Below are 16,481 nucleotides of genomic sequence, written 5' to 3' on the forward strand. Positions count from 1 at the left end.
TGTAACCAGACACCACCCTTTGCAAGTAAACTCTCAGGATTTTAGTTCCAGCGAATGAAGGCAAAAGTGACTAATCAGAGCAAATGAGACTGAGTCAGGTGCATCAGGTGCAGGGGGCATGAACCTCATCCAGCTGGCACAGAGCACTGTTTCTGTGGCCACCAAGCTGCAGACACACCAGCAGACTGCAAAGAACCACATCACTTAGAAGCTGACAGAAGTCTTATTATTGTGATAGAATATGCTGAAACATTGAGCCTTACTGTAATACATCCTTTCATAGAGATTTCACAATGACAGTAAAACCCTGCCACAAGTGGCACTGTCAACTTTTCTATGTGCACTCCCTTTTCCTCACATCAACATTCAAATTACAGAGTCTGCTTCGTCTAAAGGAGCTGTCCTATTGAAGCAGCATCGTTGCCTGGGTTTGTCGTGTCGTGCTGAGATTAATGACACGGACACACACACACGGAGTGGGTTAAGGAGCAGGAAGTTAAACAGGCAGAAGAAAGGAAAGAGGAGAGCAGCTTGCTCTTTCTTATGAGAGAGAGGTGTCCAAAAAGGAAAAGCCGGCCGACCGCGGACTGCACCAGATCTTATAGACAGTCTGGAGGAGGCAGTGTTTGATTTACGTAGGCCCCATAGATTGGTTTGATCAGGTGTAATGTTTACATGGTGCCCGGGAAGGCTGGTTGCCCCACCCTAATCTTATTATGCAAATGGACTTTCTACGTGGCCAGCACCATCTTGTCTGCTCCTTACTGGACATGTGGCTGGCAAAGAGAAGAGAAGATGGAGCCGCCATTTTGAACATGCCTGTTCCCAGGTAGCCTTTTCCTACTGGCACAACTGCCAGCATTCACGTGTGCAAGCTTTTAGCTTGCTTGTCTATGTCTGCAGCTTGATTTTACAGGCTGATGTTTGTTAGAAAAGAAAATGATTTTGGAGTTGCTTTTCATTAAAAGGAAAACCTTACTGAGGACTCCTGTACCCTCACTATCTGCCTAAGTAATTTCTTCTTAACTCTCATGTAACTATCAGCTTGCTATTGAGACCAATTTATTTAACTTGCACTGCAGTATAGCCACAGAGCAGAGTAGTAGGTACAGGATCCAGGGGGAATGAGTCCTCCCAGCTGGCCTCTCCTGCCATTTGATTCAGTGATGACTTCCTCTTTCTTTTGACTTAGGCTGATTTATAGAAAAAAAGCACATTCCAGAATAATTAAGTTAACTATTAGCCAGATCGCCTTTAGCTGCTGGCTTGGGTTATATAACAACTCCCTAACTCTAGAAGCTAAGGAACAGAAGGCCAGCATTTTCTCTGATTTCCTGTAGTTTTAATGCTTTTCCACTCTCCCCTCCCCTTCTCCCAGCCCACTGTTCCACCACTTCACCGCATGTGCCTTTGAAAGTCTCTGTGGATCATATTCCTCAAGTATTTTGATTATCTTGGGTGCTTCTGCTTATACTGCCATGTATTCTGGCCTCATAAGATATTCACTTTACATGACCCTTGCTTGCTGCCTTTGACACACTCACCATATAACACTTGCAGAGCCAAAATTCTAGGAAAGCACCTGCAATTATTAATGCGTTAAACCGGTATTCCGAAATGACTAAATGCATTGTTTCTGCTGTAGAAGAAAATGCTGGGGTGAAGCCAGAGCAAAGGTAAAAGACCTGGTTTTCCTTAAACGGATATAGCCTCAGAGGCATTTATATTTTCAGAGGACCCAGTCCTGATGCTTCTGATCATTTTTCAAATCAACTTAATGAATAGGAGATGGGCTGCACATTAAACTGATATAACAGGTAAATATCACCTGCATTGAGGGTGGGCAGCTGATACAGGGCAACCTTTTTTCTGTGATTCTAAAGAATTTGTAAGGGGAGTAAAAATGCGGGCTGGATTTCTGAATGAGATTTACGTTCTGCTCTCACTCTTGACTGGCTGCCACAATAAACACGGGGAGATATTTTTAAGCTCTCATGAGCTAAAAGCAATGCCAATTGCTATGGATTGCTTTTGGTAGAGTTTGGGTAATTTCACATGATAAATGTTACCTCTGCTTATGACTTCCTTAAAAGATAACTAAATGCTGAGCCCACTGGAATAAACATCCAGAGTAGAGAGCTACATATACCCCAACATATTGTTTTTTCCAAAGCCACAAGCCTATGTCAGATGCTTTGTACCCCGCACTGCTGTCCAAGTGAAGCCTCCCTTTCTCTATCTTCCAAGTACAGCCCAAACCCTAAATGCGACCTTTAAAAGGATCCTTTACAAAGTGGATGTTTAAAGTGAATAAAATGTCATCTAATCATCGATTCCTTTTGCCTTAAGCTGCAGAGTCATCCACATTTGCTATTTCCTTCAAGACTGCTTTCTTTTCCTAAACACCGGAAGCTTCGGAGCCACTCACGCGTTGTAGTAATTTCGCCTGCTCAGGGTAAAAAACAAGGCCTTCTCTGTGTTGATGAAATCAGGCTGGTTCCTCAGTAGGATCTGTGGTCTAGGACTACCCTGGAGAGACATGAATTTCTAATTTTTATGCTTGACTCAAATTTCATACATTGTTTTTTTTTTCAAAATCCAGTGCTTTAGGGCTGGGCGCAGTGGCTCATGCCTGTATTCAGCACTTTGGGAGGCTGAGGCGGGCAGATTGCTTGAAGCCAGGAGTTTAAGACCAGCCTGGCCAACATGATGAAACCCGGTATCTACTAAAAATAAAATAAAAAATTAGCTGGGCATGGTGTTGACCCCTGTAGTCCCAGCTACTCAGGAGGCTGAGGCAGGAGAAGCGCTTGAACCCAGGAGGCGGAGGTTGCAGTGAGCTGAGGTTATGCCACTGCACTCCAGCTTGGGTGACAGAGCAAGACTCCCTCTCAAAAACATCCTTTAAAAATCCAGTGTTTTATAATGAACTGTTAAGTTGCCTAAGGGGATCTCCATTCATATTATATGGTATTTCATTCACAGCTTCTCTGGGAGAGAAGCACAGAGCTGTACCTCTCAGTCAGCCAACAACACTCCCGCTTGTGATGTTCATGTATAATAATGAGAAACGAGGCTCCCATGGGTGTCCCACACACGTGCATAAAAGAAATGCCATCAAAGTGAAAGTGTTGCCACGCTACACCTAGCGTAGGATCACCCAGGTTAGCTGGAAAAAAAATGTGTCAGTGTCTGTAGTCATGAAGTGATTCTGTATTTTATTGTAGAAATCCTATCAAGTATCAGTTTCAAATGATTTTTTTTTTTGAGATGGAGTCTCGCTCTGTTGCCCAGGCTGGAGTGCGGTGGTGCAGTCTCCACTCACTGCAGCCTCTGCTTCTCAGGTTCAAGTGATTCTCTTGCCTCAGCCTCCCAAGTATCTGGAATTACAGGTGTGCACCACCACACCTGGCTAATTTTTATATTTTTAGTAGAGACAGGGTCTCACCATGTTGGCCAGGCTGGTCTTGACTCCTGGCCTCAGGTGATCCGCCTGCCTTGGCCTCCCAAAGTGCTGGAATTACAGGCGTGAGCCACCGGGCCTGGCCTCAAGCAATTTTTACATACTCCATGCTTAAGTTGAGATGTTGCCTCTTTCTTTCTTTCCAGGAGTGTTAGCAGCTATAGTCAAGTTTCAAGAAGTGGGGAATGCTGTTGGGACTGTGCAGGCAATGGCCTAAAAACAATAAAAAGCCCCACTAAAAGCTGGTTTTCTTTTGATTATTATCCTGTACTGACAATTCTAAGTAATATCAGTGATAAAATAAATCACTGGGGACGACCACTCCCACACCCGCCCCTAGTTGATATGGCACTGTGAAAGCACTCCAGTATCTTTCCTTTTTTTCTTTTTTTTGAGATGGAGTCTCACTCTGTCACCCAGGCTGGTGTGCAGTGGCTCACTGCAAGCTCCACCTCCTGGGTTCACGCCATTCTCCTGCCTCAGCCTCCTGAGTAGCTGGGACTACAGGTGCCCTCCACCACGCCTGGCTAATTTTTTGTATTTTTAGTAGAGATGGGGTTTCACCATGTTAGCCAGGATGGTCTCAATCTCCTCACCTCGTGATCCGCCCGTCTTGGCCTCCCAAAGTGCTGGGATTACAGGTGTGAGCCACTGCGCCCAGCTTCCAATATCTTTCTTAGGAAGGATACATCATCAGTTAAATAATGAAATCAATATATATTCACTGTAGAACATCTAGAAAACTTTGAAAAAGTATTTTTAGGAGAGAATTAAAATTCGTATAACCCCACCACTTATTGATAATCATAGACCTTTATGTCATTATTACTTTTTTGGTTATTAAAAGTAATTCTGCCATAAATATACTTGTTACATATATTTCTTTTGGCATTTGTGATTTTTTTTTTGGGGAAGTGCATTCTTGAAAGTTTAACTTTTAAAAAGAATCCAATATATATCATCATGTCCTGTAAAAAGTATTTATCATTTTATAATTCCTAGATTGGTGTACATCTCTCCCAACACAAAACTTTATCATGAAAAATAAATCCTGATTATTTAATTGGCAATTTTTTTTGGGTTTTCCAATTGTTGTGTTACTACATTTAATAGGTCACTACTTTTGTCCGGGTAATAGTAGTTTCCTCATTGCTCTCTTAGCTGCTGGTAACAAACGGCTCACCATTTCTCTAGCCTTTGCTAGAGAAGAGCTCCTCTGAAGCACCTGGAACCCTGGGTTGCTTTCTTAGGCCGAGAGTAGTCACACATATTTGTGGTGCTTGTTATTATAGCACCTTATTTACAAGCACCAATTTTAAATAGTCTAGTACTCTGTAAAGAACCACCACAAAAAAGTGGCTTAATGCAAAAGCCATTTATTTAGTAATTCTGCTAGATATTTCTTTTGGTCTGTATGTGGGTTGGCTGGGAAGTTCTGCTTGTCTCCGCTGGGCTCATTAATGCTTCTGAAATCAGCTTCTAGTCAAGAAGGTGTCTTTGATTCTGGAAGTTGGCTAACTATGAGATAGGGTCACTGGGCTTTGTGTTTTTTGTCTACTAGGAGGGTAGGCCAGGCTTCTTCACATAAGTGTTGCAGGGATCCCACAGCATCAAGAGAGTGAAATCCAATGTTCAAACACTTTAAAAGTCACTTTTGCTGCTGTTCCACTAGCCAAAGAAACAGAAAGTTCATCCTCCCCTCAAAACCCCCACTACCCTTCCCAGTCTCTGGAAACCATCCTTCTACTCTCCATGACCATTAGTTCAATTGTCTTGATTTCTCAATCCCACAAATAAGTGAGAACATGCGATGTTTGTATTTCTGGTCTTGGCTTATTTGACTTAACACAATAATCTCCAATTCTGTCCATGTTGTTGCAAATGACTGGATCTCATTCTTTTTTTCATGGCTGAGTAGTACTCCATTGTGTATATGCACCACATTTTCTTTATGCATTTATCTCTTGATGGACCCTTCTAAATCTTAGTTATTGCAAACAGTGCTGCAAGAAACATAGGGATGTACTGATTTCCTTGCTTTTGGATATATACCCAGCAGTGGGATTCCTGGATCATATGGTAGCTCAATTTTTAGTTTTTTTGAGGAAAGTACAAACTGTTCTCCTCAGTGATACATCCCCACTAGCAGTGTACAAGGGTTTCCTTTTCTCTGCATCTTCATCAGCATTTGTCATGTGATGAGCCTCTTATATATTTTGGTTATTAATCCCTTGTCAGATGGGTGGTTTGCAAATATTTTCTCCCATTCAATGGGTTATGTCTTCACTTTATTGACTGTATCTTTCAATGTGCAGAAATTTTTATTATTTCTTTTTTGAGATGGAGTCTTGCTCTGTTGCCCAGGCTGAAGTGCAGTGGCGCAATCTCTGCTCACTGCAAGCTCCGCCTTCTGGGTTCGTGCCATTCTCCTGCCTCAGTCTCCCAAGTAGCAGGGACTAAGGCACCCGCCACCATGCCCAGCTAATTTTTTGTATTTTTAGTAGAGATGGAGTTTCACCATGTCAGCCGGGATGGTCTCGATCTCCTGACCTGGTGATGCACCTGCCTCAGCCTCTCACAGTGCTGGGATTACAGGCGTGAGCCACTGCACCAGGCCTGCAAAAGCTATTTAACTTGATGTGATCCCATTTGTCCATGTTTGCTTTGGTTGCCTGTGCTTGTGGGGTGTTGCTCTAGAAACCTTTTCCCAGACCAATGTCCTGGAGAGTTTCCTGATGTTTCTTTGTAGTAGTTTCATAGTTTGAGGTCTTAGATTAAGGCTTTAATCCATTTTGATTTGATTTTTGTATATGGTGAGAGATAAAGGTCTAGTTACATTCTTTTGCATATGGATATCCAATTTTCCCAGCATCATTTATTAAATTTGTTTAATTTTATCAAATGCTTTTTTAGCCTCAGTTGAAATGATCAATGTTTTCTATCCTTCATTCTGTTGATAAAATGAATGATACTGATTGATTTGGATGTGTTGAACCATCCTTGCAACCCAGGGATAAATCCCACTTGGTCATAATGAATGATCTTTCTAATGCATTGTTGAATTTTGTTTGCTAGTATTTTGCTGAGGAATTATACATCAATATTCATCAGAGATATTGGCCTGTAGTTTTCTTTTCTTTCTTTCTTTCTTTTTTTTTTTTCATGTCCCTTTGTCTGGTTTTGGTATCAGGGTAATACTGGCTTTGTAGAATGAGTTTGGTAATATTCCGTCCTCCTCTATTTTTTGGAATAGTTTGAGTAGCATTGGTATTAGTTCTTTCTATGTTTGGCAAAATTCAACAGTGAAGCCATCAGTTCCCAGTATTTTCTTCACTGAAAGGCTTTTTATTATGTCTCTCATCTCAGTACTTGTTATTTATCTGTTCAGCTTTTGGATTTCTTCTTGGATCAATCTTGGTAGGTTGCATGTATCTATGAATTTGTCCATTTCTTCTAGATTTTCCAATGTATAGGTATATAGTTGTTCATAGTAGACACTAGTGATCCTTTGAATTTCCGCAGTATCAGTTGTAATGTCTCCTTTTCCATTTCTAATTTTATTTGGATCTTCTCTCTTTTTTTCTTAGTCTAGCTAAAGGTTTTCAATTTTGTTTAACTTTTCAAAGAATCAACTTTTTGTTTCATTGATCTTTCATTCTTTTAATTTCATTTATTTTTGCTCTGATCTTTATTATTTCTTCTACTAATTTTAGGTTTGGTTTGCTCTTGTTTTAGTAGTTCTTTAAAATGCATTGTTAGATTGTTTATTAGAAATTTTTCCTCTTTTTACAATTTTTAAATTTTACTTTAAGATCTGGGATACATGTGCAGAACGTGCAGGTTTGTTACATAGGTACACATCTGCCATGGTGGTTTGCTGCACCTATCAACCCATCATCTAGGTTTTAAGCCCCACATACATTAGATATTTGTCCTAATGCTCTCACTCCCCTTGCCCCCAAGCCCCTGACAGGCCCCTGTGTGTGATGTTCCCTCCATGTGTCCATGTGTTCTCATTATTAAACTCCCACCTATGAGTGAGAACATGCAGTGTTTGGTTTTCTGTTCCTGTGATAGTTTGCTGACAATAATGGTTTCCAGCTTAATCCATGTCCCTGCAAAGGAAATAAACTCATTCTTTTTATGGCTGCAGAGTATTCCATGATGTATATGTGTCACATTTTCTTTATCCAGTCTATCATTGATGGACATTTGGGTTGGTTCCAAGTCTTTGCTATTGTAAATAGTGCTGCAATAAACATACGTGTGCATGTGTCCTTATAGTAGCATGATTTATAATCCTTTGGGTATACACCCAGTAATGGGATTGCTGGGTCAAATGGTATTTTGAATTCTAGATCCTTGAGGAATTGCCACACTGTCTTTCACAATGGTTGAATTAATTTACACTCCCATCAACAGTATAGAGGCGTTCCTATTTCTCCACAGCCTTGCCAGAATCTGTTGTTTCCTGACTTTTTAATAATTGTCATTATAACTGGCGTGAGATGGTATCTCATTGTGGTTTTGATTTGCATTTCTCTAAGGACTAGTGATGTTGAGCTTTTTTTCATGTTTCTTGACCACATAAATGTCTTATTTTGAGAAGTGTCTGTTCATATACTTTGCCCACTTTTTGATTTTTTTTCCTTGTAAATTTATTTAAGTTTCTTGTAGATTCTAGATATTAGCCCTTTTTCAGATGGATAGATTGCAAAAATTTTCTCCTATTCCGTAGGTTGCCTGTTCACTCTTTTTTGATGTAGGCACTTACAGCTATAAACTTCCCTCTTAGTACTGCTTTCGTTGTATCCCATAGATTTTGGTATGTTGTATTTCCATTATCATTTGTTTCAAGAAAATTTTCAATTTCGTTCTTAATTTCTTCATTGACCCACTGGTCATTCAGGATCATGTTGTTTAATTTCCATGCATTTGTATAGTTTTCAAAATTCTTCTTGTTATTAATTTGTAGTTTTATTCCATTGTCATCAGAGAAGATGCTTGATTTTCTGTCAGTTTTTTGAATGTTTTAAGACCTGTTTTGTGACCTAACATTTGGTCTATCCTTGAGGATGATCCATGTGCTGAGGAGAAGAATGTGTATTCTGCAGCTCTTGGATGAAATGTTCTGTGAATATCTATTAGATCCATTTGGTCTATAGTGCAGATTCAATCTGATTTTGTTTTGTTAACTTTCTGTCTGGAAGACATTTCTAATGCTGAAAATGGGGTGTTGAAGTCTCCAGATAATATTGTACTGGGGCCCATTTGTCTCTTTAGCTCTAATAATTGCTTTATATCCCTGCCACTTACCACTCTGTGAAAAAAAATAAAAATAAAAATAATTTGCTTTGTATACCTGGGTGCTCCAGTGCTGGGTGCATATATGTTTAAAATTGTTATATCCTCTTGCTGAATTGACCCCTTATTTATTATGTGCTGACCTTGTTTGTCTCTTCTTATAGTTTCTGTGTTGAAACCTATTTTGTCTGATGTAAGTGTAGCAACTCATGCTCTTTTTTGGTTTCCATTGGCATGAATATCTTTTCCTGTCTTTTTATTTTCATTCTATGTGTGTCTTTATAGTTGAAGTGTGTTTCTTGTAAACAATGGATCAATGGATCTAGTATTTTTCATCTATTCAGCCAGTCTGTATCTTTTGATTAGAGAGTTTAATCTATTTGCATTCAATGTTATTACTGATAAGTAAGGAGGACTTACTGTTGACATTTTAATATTTGTTTTCTGGTTGTTTTGTGGTCTTTTCTTCTTTCTTTCATTCCTGTCTTTCTCTAGTGAAGTTGAGTTTTTCCTTTGGTGATTATTTAGTTTCTCATTTTTTATTTTTTGTGTATGCATTGTATGTTTTTTGATTTGAGGTTACCATGAGGCTTGCAAATACTGTCTTATACCATATTATATTAACCTGATAATAACACTATTTTGCATAAACAAACAAAGAAGCAAAAAGAAAACTAGTACAAACTCTATACCTTAATTTCATCCTCCCACTTTTTAACCTTTTGTTGTTTCCATTTATATCTTATTGTACTGAGTATGTCATATACTTAATATAATCTTTGCTATTTAATACTGTCTTGGCATTTTTAAGCAATTAGACATAGGAAGAGCTTACTGGAAAAAGAAGAAATTAGAACATGTGTTATAATATGTTGTGAAAAAGGATGTTTCTAACACAGTATACAGCATCATTTTAATGGTGATCCTGTCATTGAGGATTTTCCCACTTTCTCCACATATTGTTTTTCAGTCTAGGATTATATTTATAATAGAAATGAGAACTGCTTGAAATATCACATTTTAGAAATTCAGTATTCAATTTTCATTAAAAAGAAATAATATGAAAATTGAATGTACTAAACATTGCTTAAAATCATGTTTTATATATTTTTATTAAATCATTATTTGCATATTATTACTGATTTCCTGGATTTCAATTGGAGTGGATTCCTATGGCTACTTTAGAATACAGCATATTGTAAAATAAAAGAGATGTGATATATTAATTATGCCCACTAGTTTTTACAAATCATTTATCTTTTTCAGTTTGATTACATGGGCTCTGATATAAACGCTGTAACGCAGAAGGTTATTCAGATAATTGGCCTTGTTAACACTGTAAGTTTTTAAAAGCTATTATTTTAAAATATATTTTATAAAAATGATGTGTATAATAATTTTCTGTGCTGTTGAAGAGCTTCCATAACCAAAGTACTGTATCAAATGTGTTTTTAGAAAATGTAATATAATGTTCAAGTTTATTTACGATTTTTAATTATATTCTTCTTTTAGATGCTTACCCAGTTACAACTGACTGTCATTATATCTTCCATTGAAATCTGGTCAAATAAAAACAAAATTTCTACTACAGGGCATGCTGAATATGTATTGTTAGAATTTTTTGAATGGAAAAAGGACCATCTTAACTTTAAACCACATCAAATTGCATACTTATTTGTGTAAGTGTAGTATTCTGCATTTTATAACATTAAAGGAATAACTCAAAATGACTTAATATGTTCATTATGAAAAATAAGCATTTATTTTATAGATATCTTGTGTTCTACCCATTTAATATAGATACTATGGAATGTGAGAAATGTAAGCAAGAGTCCTTGTCCTCAAGGAGTTAATGTGAGGCAAAACTTAAAATGTTGTATTAAACAACATAAAGTTATTCATAAAACTAAAATTCCACAAAAGGTATTGAAATAACGAAAAGTTTAATTGTGAGTGCTACAATTTATTTGATTTCCTTTGGTTTATGAACCTTTACCCCAGGTTATCATATTTCTATATTCCTGGCTCACTTCTAGGTAATTCTTATGTTTTTATTTTCTAATATAGTGAAGGGTTAAATTTTCCTACTATCTAGAATTTAATGTGCAGAAAAATCTGGTCAAAAATAAGTAATAAATGAACAAGGAGGTCATAGAAATTTGAATTTTCAGGGCTATAAATATAGAGGAAACCAGAATAAAAACTATAATCATTAGTGCAATAGTATTTCCATAAACTGTTAGGCCTTATCCTAATTATATTTCTGGATATTTATCAAATTCAAAAGAGAAAAGTGTATGTTGAAATATTCTTAACATTGAAACTTTGAGAGAAATGTATTTATGGCATAATTCAAAGTAGTATGGTGCTTGGGAGATAGTAATTGTTTGATAATGTTTGCTGCTATGAAACTTATCACCAATAATACCACATTCAAATTCACTTATGGCAAAAGTTATTTTTCAGCTACAGGAAACTTCCCACCTTAATAGGAGCCACATTTCCTGGGCAAGTATGTAATAAGGATTTTGCTGCTGCAGTTGCTCTGGTAGGTAATTATCTGGTTTGCTCTCAATACTTTCATGTTTCAAATTTTCCTAAATATTTTAAAACATGCATAAATATATTACTTAGTTTCCTCATAATTTTATAGCTTTTATATTACTAATTTGGAGCATAATCAAGGGGTATGTCAGGAACGAGGCTAGAATGAAGCCAGTGGAAGCATGATGCATTTCCATAAAGATCAAGCACATTTACTCCTGGTTAAGGAGTAATGTTAGATCCTCCAATCCCTTTTCTCCTGGGATGTGATTATATTTTTGTGAAATTACTTGCTATCATCTTGCAGGTCACTCTGTGTTCATTTTTTCCCCATTTTTGTTTTCTGTGCTTCACTTGAGATAATTTCTATTAATCTGACTTTAAATAGAATTATCTATTCTACAACAGTTTCAAATCTGCTATTAAGCTGACCAATTCAGATGGTTGAATTTTTAAATTCTAGAGTATCTACTTTATGATTTGTTTAAAAACTTTGTTAATTAATTAAATCATAAAATCACATAATTGAGGTATAATCAACATACAAAAGCTATACTTATTTAATGTACACAACTTGCTGAGCATGGAGATAAGTATTACACTTGTGACACTGTCACCACAATAAATGCCATAAGCATATTTGTCATCTCCAAAAGACTACTTTGCTCCCTATGCTTATTATTATTAGTAGTATTTTGTCATAATAACATTTAATGGAAGTTCTATCCTCTTAGAAAATGTTTTTAAATTAATATTTTATATTTTATTTTAGATTCAGGGTATACATGTGCCTGTTTGTTACATAGGTATATTATGTACTGGTAGGGATTGGGCTTATAGTGTGCCTGTTACCAAATAGTGAACATTGTACCCAATAGGTACAAGTGGGTTCTCTATTCTCTTCCATTGATCTATGTGTCTATTTTTGTAATAGTACCATGCTGTTTTAGTTACTATAGCCTCATAGTATAATTTGAATTCAGGCAATGTGATGCCTCTAGATTTGTTCTTTTTGCTTAGAATTGCTATGGCTATTTGTGCTCTTTTTGTTTCCATATGAATTTTAGGATTTTTTTTTTTGTACTTATTTTATTTTATTTTATTTTATTTTATTTTTTTATTTTTTATTTTTTTAATTTTTTTAAAAATTTATTTATTATTATTATACTTTAAGTTGTAGGGTACATGTGCATAACGTGCAGGTTTGTTACATATGTATACTTGTGCCATGTTGGTGTGCTACACCCATCAACTCATCATTTACATCAGGTATAACTCCCAATGCAATCCCTCCCCCCTCCCCCCTCCCCATGATAGGCCCCTGTGTGTGATGTTCCCCTTCCTGAGTCCAAGTGATCTTATTGTTCAGTTCCCACCTATGGGTGAGAACATGCGGTGTTTGGTTTTCTGTTCTTGTGATAGTTTGCTAAGAATGATGGTTTCCAGCTGCATCCATGTCCCTACAAAGGACACAAACTCATCCTTTTTTATGGCTGCATAGTATTCCATGGTGTATATGTACCACATTTTCTTAATCCAATCTGTCACTGATGGACATTTGGGTTGATTCCAAGTCTTTGCTATTGTGAATAGTGTCACAATAAACATACGTGTACATGTGTCTTTATAGAAGCATAATTTATAATCCTTTGGGTATATACCCAGTAATGGGATGGCTGGGTCATATGGTACATCTAGTTCTAGATCCTTGAGGAATCGCCATACTGTTTTCCATAATGGTTGAACTAGTTTACAATCCCACCAACAGTGTAAAAGTGTTCCTATTTCTCCACATCCTCTCCAGCACCTGTTGTTTCCTGACTTTTTAATGATCGCCATTCTAACTGGTGTGAGATGGTATCTCATTGTGGTTTTGATTTGCATTTCTCTGATGGCCAGTGATGATGAGCATTTTTTCATGTGTCTGTTGGCTGTATGAATGTCTTCTTTTGAGAAATGTCTGTTCATATCCTTTGCCCACTTTTTGATGGGGTTGTTTGTTTTTTTCTTGTAAATTTGTTTGAGTTCTTTGTAGGTTCTGGATATTAGCCCTTTGTCAGATGAGTAGATTGCAAAAATTTTCTCCCATTCTGTAGGTTGCCTGTTCACTCTGATGGTAGTTTCTTTTGCTATGCAGAAGCTCTTTAATTTAATGAGATCCCATTTGTCAATTTTGGCTTTTGCTGCCGTTGCTTTTGGTGTTTTAGACATGAAGTCTTTGCCCATGCCTATGTCCTGAATGGTACTACCTAGGTTTTCCTCTAGGATTTTTATGGTATTAGGTCTAACATTTAAGTCTCTAATCCATCTTGAATTAATTTTCGTATAAGGAGTAAGGAAAGGATCCACTTTCAGCTTTCTACTTATGGCTAGCCAATTTTCCCAGCACCATTTATTAAATAGGGAATCCTTTCCCCATTTCTTGTTTTTGTCAGGTTTGTCAAAGATCAGATGGCTGTAGATGTGTGGTATTATTTCTGAGGACTCTGTTCTGTTCCATTGGTCTATATCTCTGTTTTGGTACCAGTACCATGCTCTTGTGGTTACTGTAGCCTTGTAGTATAGTTTGAAGTCAGGTAGCGTGATGCCTCCAGCTTTGTTCTTTTGACTTAGGATTGTCTTGGAGATGCGGGCTCTTTTTTGGTTCCATATGAACTTTAAAGCAGTTTTTTCCACTTCTGTGAAGAAAGTCATTGGTAGCTTGATGGGGATGGCATTGAATCTATAAATTACCTTGGGCAGTATGGCCATTTTCACGATATTGATTCTTCCTATCCATGGGCATGGTATGTTCTTCCATTTGTTTGTGTCCTCTTTTATTTCACTGAGCAGTGGTTTGTAGTTCTCCTTGAAGAGGTCCTTTACATCCCTTGTAAGTTGGATTCCTAGGTATTTTATTGTCTTTGAAGCAATTGTGAATGGAGGTTCATTCCTGATTTGGCTCTCTGTTTGTCTGTTACTGGTGTATAAGAATGCTTGTGATTTTTGCACATTAATTTTGTATCCTGAGACTTTGCTGAAGTTGCTTATCAGCTTAAGGAGATTTTGGGCTGAGACAATGGGGTTTTCTAAATAGACAATCATGTCATCTGCAAACAGGGACAGTTTGACTTCTTCTTTTCCTAACTGAATACCCTTGATTTCTTTCTCTTGCCTGATTGCCCTAGCCAGAACTTCCAACACTATGTTGAATAGGAGTGGTGAGAGAGGGCATCCCTGTCTTGTGCCAGTTTTCAAAGGGAATTTTTCCAGTTTTTGCCCATTCAGTATGATATTGGCTGTGGGTTTGTCATAAATAGCTGTTATTATTTTGAGGTACGTTCCATCAATACCGAATTTATTGAGCGTTTTTAGCATGAAGGGCTGTTGAATTTTGTCAAAAGCCTTTTCTGCATCTATTGAGATAATCATGTGGTTTTTGTCTTTGGTTCTGTTTATATGCTGGATTATGTTTATTGATTTGCATATGTTGAACCAGCCTTGCATCCCAGGGATGAAGCCCACTTGATCATGGTGGATAAGCTTTTTGATGTGTTGCTGAATCCGGTTTGCCAGTATTTTATTGAGGATTTTTGCATCGATGTTCATCAGGGATATTGGTCTAAAATTCTCTTTTTTGGTTGTGTCTCTGCCAGGCTTTGGTATCAGGATGATATTGGCCTCATAAAATGATTTAGGGAGGATTCTCTCTTTTTCTATTGATTGGAATAGTTTCAGAAGGAATGGTACCAACTCCTCCTTGTACCTCTGGTAGAATTCAGCTGTGAATCCATCTGGTCCTGGACTTTTTTTGGTTGGTAGGCTATTAATTATTGCCTCAATTTCAGAGCCTGCTATTGGTCTATTCAGGGATTCAACTTCTTCCTGGTTTAGTCTTGGAAGAGTGTAAGTGTCCAGGAAATTATCCATTTCTTCTAGATTTTCCAGTTTATTTGCGTAGAGGTGTTTATAGTGTTCTCTGATGGTAGTTTGTATTTCTGTGGGGTCGGTGGTGATATCCCCTTTATCATTATTAATTGCGTCGATTTGATTCTTCTCTCTTTTCTTCTTTATTAGTCTTGCTAGTGGTCTGTCAATTTTGTTGATCTTTTCAAAAAACCAACTCCTGGATTCATTGATTTTTTGGAGAGTTTTTTGTGTCTCTATCTCCTTCAGTTATGCTCTGATCTTAGTTATTTCTAGCCTTCTGCTAGCTTTCGAATGTGTTTGCTCTTGCTTCTCTAGTTCTTTTAATTGTGATGTTAGAGTGTCAATTTTAGATCTTTCCTGCTTTCTCTTGTGGGCATTTAGTGCTATAAATTTCCCTCTGCACACTGCTTTAAATGTGTCCCAGAGATTCTGGTATGTTGTATCTTTGTTCTCATTGGTTTCAAAGAACATCTTTATTTCTGCCTTCATTTCATTATGTACTCAGTAGTCATTCAGGAGCAGGTTGTTCAGTTTCCATGTAGTTGAGCGGTTTTGATTGATTTTCTTAGTCCTGAGTTCTAGTTTGATTGCACTGTGGTCTGAGAGACAGTTTGTTATAATTTCTGTTCTTGTACATTTGCTGAGGAGTGCTTTACTTCCAATTACGTGGTCCATTTTGGAGTAAGTACGATGTGGTGCTGAGAAGAATGTATATTCTGTTGATTTTGGGTGGAGAGTTCTATAGATGTCTAATAGGTCTGCTTGCTGCAGAGATGAGTTCAATTCCTGGATATCCTTGTTAACTTTCTGTCTCGTTGATCTGTCTAATGTTGACAGTGGCATGTTGAAGTCTCCCATTATTATTGTATGGGAGTCTAAGTCTCTTTGTAAGTCTCTAAGGACTTGCTTTATGAATCTGGGTGCTCCTGTATTGGGTGCATATATATTTAGGATAGTTAGCTCTTCCTGTTGAATTGATCCCTTTACCATTATGTAATGGCCTTCTTTGTCTCTTTTGATCTTTGATGGTTTAAAGTCTGTTTTATCAGAGACTAGTATTGCAACCCCCGCTTTTTTTTGTTCTCCATTTGCTTGGTAAATCTTCCTCCATCCCTTTATTTTGAGCCTATGTATGTCTCTGCGTGTGAGATGGGTCTCCTGAATACAGCAGACTGATGGGTCTTGACTCTTTATCCAGTTTGCCAGTCTGTGTCTTTTAATTGGAGCATTTAGTCCATTTGCATTTAAGGTTAAGATTGTT

General features: G+C 37.4%; 1 protein-coding gene across 1 annotated transcript in view; it reads left to right on the top strand.

Annotated features, from left to right (window-relative positions):
* The window catches only part of LOC706992 (disintegrin and metalloproteinase domain-containing protein 5), a 160,262-nt gene that overhangs the window by 22,964 nt on the left and 120,817 nt on the right, over positions 1–16,481 (top strand). The window contains exons 8-10 of the mRNA XM_077942769.1: positions 10,034–10,105; positions 10,280–10,446; positions 11,234–11,315. Of these exons, the coding sequence (XP_077798895.1) occupies positions 10,034–10,105; positions 10,280–10,446; positions 11,234–11,315 (321 nt within the window). The remainder of the gene's footprint in view (positions 1–10,033; positions 10,106–10,279; positions 10,447–11,233; positions 11,316–16,481) is intronic.

This window comes from Macaca mulatta, chromosome 8 (genome assembly GCF_049350105.2).
Source record: "Macaca mulatta isolate MMU2019108-1 chromosome 8, T2T-MMU8v2.0, whole genome shotgun sequence".
NCBI lineage: Eukaryota > Metazoa > Chordata > Mammalia > Primates > Cercopithecidae > Macaca > Macaca mulatta.